The sequence below is a fragment of the Oryzias melastigma genome, linkage group LG20 (genome assembly GCF_002922805.2).
Source record: "Oryzias melastigma strain HK-1 linkage group LG20, ASM292280v2, whole genome shotgun sequence".
Taxonomy (NCBI): Eukaryota; Metazoa; Chordata; class Actinopteri; order Beloniformes; family Adrianichthyidae; genus Oryzias; species Oryzias melastigma.
This window is the reverse complement of record NC_050531.1, coordinates 6,576,934-6,585,436: the sequence shown is the minus strand read 5'-3', so window position 1 is coordinate 6,585,436 and position 8,503 is coordinate 6,576,934. Positions and strand designations below refer to the sequence as shown.

Sequence of the window (8,503 nt, the reverse complement as noted above, 5' to 3'; positions counted from 1 at the left end):
ATATGTGGAAATTGAGATACAGAGATATATAGAGATGGAGACATGTAGAGGTGAGGATATAGAGATATAGAGAGATGGAGACATGTAGAAATGGAGATATGAAGATATGTAGAGATGGAGATATAGAGAGATGGAGACATGTAGAGATGGAGATATAGAGATAGGTAAAGATGGAGACATGTAGAGATGGAGATATAGAGATAGGTAGAGATGAAGACATGTAGAGATGGAGATATAGAGATAGGTAGAGATGGGGACATGTAGAGATGGGGACATGTAGAGATGGAGATATAGAGATAGATAGAGATGGAGACATGTAGAGATGGAGATATAGAAATGGAGATATAGAGACATGTAGAGAGGGAAATAGATTTTTAAATTTGTAACCAGAAGTTATAAACTCCTCAGTAGATTATATACCCTGAGAGTTTGAGATGGTGGGTTTAATTTTCTGGCTCACATCAATCTTTACAAATGTGACCCAATACCTCAATGCTCAGCAATAAATGCTCATTTAAGGAGGTACAACCACCAAAAAGGGACTCCTGCAGTTCACATCTCCTTCAGGGCATGGGTGTCATAAATTCCAGCAAAAAAACCCTTAACTTTAGTCTGCAAAACGACAGACTTCACAAACCAGCCATTAAGCAAGTCACAGGTGTGCTGACGCCGTCCTCTACTGCTTTCGTGTTAGATGAGAATGTTTTGGAAAAGAATGACAGGAAGCATTTTTTTCTCAAGGGGAGCATTTGGTCGAAATCTACATTCCAGCGTAAAGAGGTCAACACATGCACACTGAATGTTTTAGTCCCTTTATTAATGTTACTAAAATAAATGAATCTCTCATTGAAACAAACTCAAACTGTTTTTTTCTCTCTTATCAAAATTTACTTTCAGAATTTTTAAAACATGAATGTATTCTCCATGTGTCACTGCACCTGATGATGGCAGAGAACTCTGAAATTCAAAGTGACAGTACAGGTACATTCACAAAGTGCCATGCTTGATGGGGATCAGGGGTTCTGGGGAGTAAAAAAAATGCACATAAAAGTTATAACGTCATAGAAACAGTCTCTGGACAAAATGTTATTGCTTGAGAGCTCCCTTTTGACCTGTAAGAATTAAAATGATTTCAGACTTGTAATTCTTAGGGCATCTACTTTTGCGTTAAAGACCCACTCCAATAAATTTGTCATTTTAATTTGTTCTTGTGGTGTTTTTCCTGATAATTAAGGACATATTTTAAGTAAATTAAGCTTAAATTTTCCTTTCTGAGTATTTTGTTAATTTTTCAACTCATTGTGAATCAGGAGCAGACAAAAAAGCAATTAAAAAAAGCTTTTTTTTTCACAGCAATGGGAAGGGGGGCGGGATTGCTCCATGCCAACGGTCCAATCCACAACTCATAGACTAATTTCTAATGAACTACTGCAGCTCTGCAGAAACGATGGCATGGATAATGCCTGACGAGGTGTGCATTAACAGAAATTAATCTAATACGCAAAGCAGAGGATGTTCTGACTTCTTTGTCATCCATTAAATTCTGATAATGCACACCTAAAAGGGCATTATCCCACTTATACCATAATCAATTACGAAAGAAATAAGAATTCAATCAATTTTAGTATTATAATCTTGTTGGGTTTTTTGTTTTATTTGCAATGCCTTTTTGCAAAAAGCAGACTATTTGACATGTGGTGTGATGTTGTCATGGTAACGATTATAGAGCCCACACCAAACTTGCATTGCAGCGGCAAAAGGAAATGGTATGCTAAACATTTTGAAAAGTAGAATAAATAATCAATTCAGTTTCTCCGGTTACCAACTGGCTTTTAGGCCAGCGGGATGATGTAGAACACTTGTACTATATGACTGGAACTTCTTTTTCAGGTGTGCATTATCACGTTTTAATCCACACCTTGCAGCCAATCAGAATTGTGTATTCGTCCGCCTCCCTGGGGAGGTTTTCCGGGGAAGGTCCAGGACACGCTGGACAGACTATGTCTCTAGGCTGGCCTGAGAATGCCTCAGGGTCCCCCCAAAGGAGGAAGTGACCAGGGACAGGGGAAGTCTGGGCATCTTTGGTTAGACTGTTGCCCAGATGAGTGGAAGAAGATGAATGGATCTGGACCGTGGTGTAAGTCCTAGAAAATGTCACAGGTTTTTGATACTACTAGGAATGCTTTTAGATTAGATCAAAAAATTATTGGAGTGGGTCTTAAAGATGTCCAAACTATTTTTATTATAGATCATAATGACCTTAAACTTGATTTCCCAAGAAATGAGGAAATTACACAAAAAATTTAGAAATCTGTGAACAAAAATTCCCTTCAGTCAAGAATCTGAACCATGACAGTTCCAAAGAAGCAAATTCTATTCTTGTCATCTTACGACAATCCTTGTTTTTTAATGTGCTTCCTTATTGTGAAAGCATCTTTGTAGGAATCATTTTAGGTTTGTATTTCTCTGTAACTCCAAGGTGAAAATGTGCAATTACATGCTGTCATTTTCTGCATCCACCTGTGGTGCAGTGAAACCTAGAGTTATGTTGAACCCTTTGAGTCTCTTGAAGAAAGTCCACACTTCAGGAGAAGTTTTTTTGTCTCAACTTCCGGTGCTTGAGGTCACCACCTCAAAAGAAAACCCTCTCTGTGTTAAAGACCCTCAGCTTGGTCATGAAATTGAAGTAGACAAAGGCGAGACAGATCAGGAGATTCTTCATTAGGTAGAGGATGGGTGTGACAAAGCCAAAGAAGGCAATGAGGCCGGCGCGCACACAGAAGAAGGGTAAGTCTTGCAGGGCCACTCCCATTGAGGAGAGCAGGGGGCTGTGGGGCATCACCACCACGCGCAGACAAGAGACGTAGCTGAAGATGTAGATGGGGAATACCCAGCCTGAGTAGTAGACCAGAGGGTGTCCTGCCACTCTCACCATCTCCACTGTGTCCATCCAGAACATGAAACTGTCCACAAACACGTCTGCTCGGGCATCGCTGGCACACAGGAACCTCAAAGGCCCCGTGTGAGTGTATGGGGACAGTTCGTACGCTGTGGTGTTAGCCGGCGCCTGGCTCAGTCCTGAAATGGTAAAGGGTCTGCCGTTTGTCCCTGGAACCCCCAGAACTGTCCCGTTGCTCTCCGGTCGAGCTCCTGCCCCATTCTGGTTCCTGTCGTTTAGACGGTTCGGTCCAGGTTGTGCTGGATTTTGCATAGTTTGCCCGGGCACGGCTGGCCCTGGAACAGCCGGGGAAATCGGCGTCATGGGTGTAACCTGCTCCACATGTGTGAGGACAGTGGAGGGAATTTCAGCATCTCTATTTATTTCATTAGCTGCAGAAACAAAGGGGAAAACAAACAAGGAGATGTTATTGAAACTTTTTACCCTGAAACAAAAGTTTACCTAAATCGGCATCTTGGATTAAAGATATTTGACTTCAAACTATTCAACAGTCAGGCTTCACTGCAATAATCCAACTGAGTTCTCACTTAAGTCATTGTGGACAAACCCAGTTGGGGCCCATGTGGCCTTGGCTGGGGTGTCTTTACAAAATATGGCCTTCTTGCTTCTTTCTCTCCCAGCTAAACCAGTGACTGTATTTCTCACTATCCTGGTAATGTTTCTGCAGAAGTGAGCTATCAATAAAATTGAAGTAGTGAAACCAAAAAATTGCACTTTTCTTAGAAGTTTCGCTTTTTTTAATATAAAAAATGAGTGTTTCACTTGACTTAAACTTTTAAACCGGGTAAAAAGAGGAAGAAATAAAAACATTACTGCAAAATAAAAAGTAGCACCACAGATCCTGATTGCATTGGAGGATAAACCTTTATGTTGACAAAAGTCTTGGAAGGTTGTGCACTCTACAACTGTAGGGTGTCATGGCACATTCTTTTAGCTATTAGAGAAGAATGTCAGATTTGTAGCGGTCGGAGTGTGTGCTGCGCTCACCCTGGCCCGTCAGTCTGCAGTGACGTATCCTCTCCACGACATCAATGCAGATGAGCGAGAAGAGGACTAATGACACCGGGAGCTCTGTGAACGTATCATGTTTCATGCTGTTATTTATCTGCACCTGGACAAACAGTGATATAATTAGGCATGCTTACATTCAACACTTAACCTCTGAGAGCGACGATGCTCAAGTGTTAAACTACATAAGCACTTCTGGCATGTGCCTGAGTCAGGACTTCACTCCGACAGGACACTGAACAAAGCAGACAAAAACGGTCATCTTAGCAGAATTTATGGCTCTTATGGAAAAGACGCCAGATAAGCCAGGGCCAGCAGGTCAGCTGGGTCCTACATGAAAACAGCAGAGCACAGCCAACGAGGAAGTGGAAATGCGCCTCATGGACACATGATTTGACAGCACTGGCAGGAAAAGGAACCAAGCTGCTTATCAGTAGCTACTTATCCATACGGTTGGGTATTCTTCCCCTGAGAATGTATCTCACAAATCATCACCTTTTATTGCTCTGTCTGACTAAATGCTCCCAAATCCAAATTTTTTGTATTACTTTTGAAATCTGCAAAGGATCTAAGTCTACAGGTAAAATACTACATTCAAAGGGACAGGCTGTACCTCAGAGCTGGCGATGAGAAAGGCAAAGCAAGGTAATGTGGAGAGGATCACATAAACGAGGGCCACCGGCCTCCTGTTACAGGGACAACAGACGAGGGAAAAACAACAAAAAAAGTACGAGGGTAAGACAAAAGCAGGACTTGCTTACTCATGGTATTCACCAGCCAAGTGTTGTCTGAACCATTTCACAGGCCTGTTCAGACTCCATCAGTGCTGCACTGGGACTCGAGCGGGCCACACACAGCAAGGAAACTCACCACTTCTTCCTCCCGACCAGAAACTTCTTCTTCATGAAGACCAGGGACTTCAGGGGAACCCACACCAGCAGAGCGGCGGAGGTGACGTAGGCGATGGAGGACGCCACGATCAGCCAGTAGGCTGTGCTGCCGTCGCCCGGCGGCCGAGCGGACGTTTTGACCTTTGCGATGATCACCGCAAACCTCTGCATGACGATGAAGAGCGGCAAGCACAAGCCCGCAAACTGTAGCACCTCGCAGATGGCAAACTTTAGCATCCTCCCTGAGCCCATCCTATGGCAGGTTACAAAAAGAAGGGAGGGAGACGGGGGGCTGTTGTCGCAGTCAAGCGACCCGTGTCCCTCTGAGGGCTGGTCAGGCCCCGGACTGCTGCATTGTCTGCCATCACTAGCAATTTCCACACGCCACAGTCCTGGCTCTCTGCTTACACTGCACTAGGCTTTGTGTACCTGAGCGACATGATGATCCGACTCGTCCTTTACCTTCTTTTAATATAGTCTCCACTCCAAGATGAGGTCACTGCACTCTGAAGGACATCTTCATGGTGCACCCCTTTCCAGGATTACAAGCATCTATTTAGTCATTTTGAGGGTTAAATGTGATAATATAGTGAAAAACATGACTTTTTATATTTTATTATTATCATAGAAGGCATAGTTTCAGTTTGAGAACTCTTACAGTAAAATCTGTAAATTCCAAGTGTTTCAAACTTCTCTGCTGCCATCTGGTGGCGATGAGATGACGTGCGGGAGGATTTCCTTGCTCGGTTTGTTTCCTGATCCTGACATTACTAAGCAGGAATCAACATCCCATAATGCTGCCTAGACAACTGCATGAGTCAACTGATATTTAGAGGACATTTTAAAGTATGATCATGAATTAAGTCATTTAAATAAACAGCTTTATTAAAGTACAATGTTGTGGGGATGTGGATTTGGGTGAAAAAGAAAAAGAAAAAGGATGCCGCCACTGGACTCTAGAGCAGTGGAGACGCCTTCTCTGGAGTGATAAATCACGCTTGGAGGTTGCCAGGAGAATGGTGCATTTTGGACTGCTGAGTGTGAAATTTGGTGATGGGGGAATGATGGTTTTGTCTTCTCACTCTGGTTTCCTCCACAGTCCAAAAAGAGATGCATTGTGGGTCATTTTACCAATTAGATTGTCCCAGGTGTACATGTAAGGATGTGTCGCCCTTCAACAGAAAGGTGAAGACCTTCACCAAGGCTGGGATAGGCTCCAGCAACCCTAAAAGTATCAAGCAGATTTGGAAAATGAAAGTATGGATTGGGGATAAAAGAAAAAATGTCAACACAAAAGTGTGTAAACATTCAGAATAGAAAACTGTTTTGTACATCAGAGCTTGTTTCTATAAACATTAAAAATATTTTTTAAAACAGATGTGGTAATAGAATATTCTATTTTTATTGTATTTCATTGAGATCTAAAGTTTAATCAACAAAGATGATTACATTTGGTGGTGGTGGTTACAAGATTTTTCCAAATAACTAAAGAAAATGTACAAATATTTAACAAAATGCAGAATTTTTTGATTATTTCGATTATTAATTTTATTTCTGTTTAAATTGTTCAGATGATTGAAACACTAACGTTTTATTTTAGTAAATGTTTGGACCAATTTTGTTTAAGAGATTCTTTTTTATATATATATAATCTAACAAAAGTTCCTGGGTTGTTGTTCCTGGCTCGCCTGAAGGCTGCGCACTTTACGCACGGGTGAGAGGCGCAGGAGGGGTAGATAAAATAGATGGTCGGCCCCTCTGCTCCCCTTCCCACCAGCCTCAGCTGTCGGCTCCCTTCCTGACTTCCCCACCCTGCCCCCGGTGCCATGGCGTCCAGCGAGGAGGACGGCACGGTTGAGGAGAAGGAAAACAACAACAAGAAGAGAACGAAGAGCGCCCTCACGACCGCATGGCTCACCTTCTACAACATCGCCATGACCGCCGGGTACGCGCCTCCATTCCGCCTCTGTCGCCTATTAATAAGAAAGGCGGAGAAGTTCGCCGCTCCTTAAAAAACGGTGCTGTTTATAGGACTCTGCGCGCGCTCCTGACCGGAGCCCAAAGTGCCTGTTCAGCTTTCTGCGCTTGGCGCAGTTTGGAGAGCTCGGCGGATGCGTAAAAACGCGCGTTTTGACAGAAGGAAGGGCGTTTTTGGTGGAGGGTTATGAAATGAATGGACGGTTTGAAGTGACAGGCTGGCGCTGAAGCCGTGTCCAAATAGGGCTGGCTGCGCGGTGCCTGCGTCAAGGCCCGCCGTGCGTCCGACAGTTGCAGTGATAAGTATAGCCGGGGCGCTGCTGACACTGGAGCTCAGGTCTGGGACTCGAACTGCTCAATGTGCAGATTTTTTTTTTTCCCAACAACAACAAACAGTCACTAGATGGAAGCGGATTTACTATTTGAAACATAAACCTTTTCTTTGTAGTTTTTTGAGAAAAGCTGATTTTTTAGATTCTATCTCACAAAAATATTCAGTAGTTGACTGCTGTAAAGTTAAAGTACATTCAATTATATTAAAGTCTTTTTACATTTTGCTGTACCAGCCAAAAAAACAAAAATCAAACTAAATAAAATTTGAAAAAAAGTTAATATTTTCAAGATTTTAAACTCCCTGAAGTTTGAAATCATCTTGTGGATATTTTATTCGTAGTTTCTGGAAGCACCAGATTCAACATTTTTAGCTCAATAACTAAAAACTTGAATGCATAAAATGTTTGCTTTGTTAAAGAAACATTGAATGCAACTTTTTCAATATATGTAAAATAATAATAGAGAAATAAATGTTGCACAAATCGCTTGCAGCTTCTTCTTTTTTAATTTTGCTTTTAAAAAGTTCTATGCTTTACATATGATTATTGGTTCGTGTCAAGCAAAACAGACAAAAACTTCAAAAGTATAAATATCAAACCTTGTCGAGATATTAAGTCATGAAATAATTGGGAAAAAAATTATCCAATCTTCTTGACATTAAAATGACTCCTAATTACTATACTATGCATCCAGTACACACATTTCATTCATTAAAAACGCTTAAAGATATAAATATGATTTTAACCCATATGAATCCATGGCATAATTGTCATAGCAGAAAAACATCAGAAATGTGTTGTGTGGTCCACTTAGTCGACGGTATATTCCACATCATTGTATTTTTAAGGAAAAATGTGTCTGGGTTCTTATGGGTTATAAAGTACTGTATGAACGTTTTTTATCCTACCCGTGTTGACTATCTATGTGGTATTTTTTTTTAAATTACTTTTAGTTTATGAAAAGATAATAAAAGTATTAAGAAAAAATCCCCCAAAAGTCACACTTAAAAATTATGCGATGCTTGTGTTTGTTTAATGAAAGAACTGTGTTGATGCACATCGAAGCATTGAAGCAGACCGATCAATAAACCGTTAAGTTGTTTCATCTTGTTGCATTCATACAGTGGTATGAATAATAAATAATAGTCGACTAATCGACTATTGAAATAGTCAACAACTCATTTAATAGTCTATTAGTCGTTACTTTATATTATATGGAGTCAGAGTGTAGTAAAGTTGAAAGTTATAGTGACATTCTTCTAGCTTTTTGGACTATTTTGGCATTTATTAAGGTTTTTATGCTATTTTGAAGTTTAGCTAATATTTCAGCTACATGC

At 41.1% G+C, this 8,503-nt stretch overlaps 2 protein-coding genes across 2 annotated transcripts in view; one reads left to right on the top strand and one right to left on the bottom strand.

Annotated features, from left to right (window-relative positions):
- Positions 1–2,102: 2,102 nt before the first annotated feature.
- LOC112151173 (transmembrane protein 236) lies at positions 2,103–6,633 on the bottom strand. Its single transcript, XM_036217334.1, has 4 exons — positions 4,838–6,633; positions 4,581–4,653; positions 3,947–4,070; positions 2,103–3,330 (listed from the first exon to the last, which is right to left on the bottom strand). The coding sequence occupies exons 1-4, from the start codon at positions 5,107–5,109 to the stop codon at positions 2,633–2,635; spliced, it is 1,167 nt and encodes a 388-aa protein (XP_036073227.1). The 5' UTR covers positions 5,110–6,633; the 3' UTR covers positions 2,103–2,632.
- hacd1 (3-hydroxyacyl-CoA dehydratase 1) overlaps positions 6,624–8,503 on the top strand; it is an 18,872-nt gene continuing 16,992 nt past the window's right edge. The window contains exon 1 of the mRNA XM_024279888.2: positions 6,624–6,802. Within this exon, the coding sequence (XP_024135656.1) occupies positions 6,684–6,802 (119 nt within the window). The 5' untranslated portion in view covers positions 6,624–6,683. The remainder of the gene's footprint in view (positions 6,803–8,503) is intronic.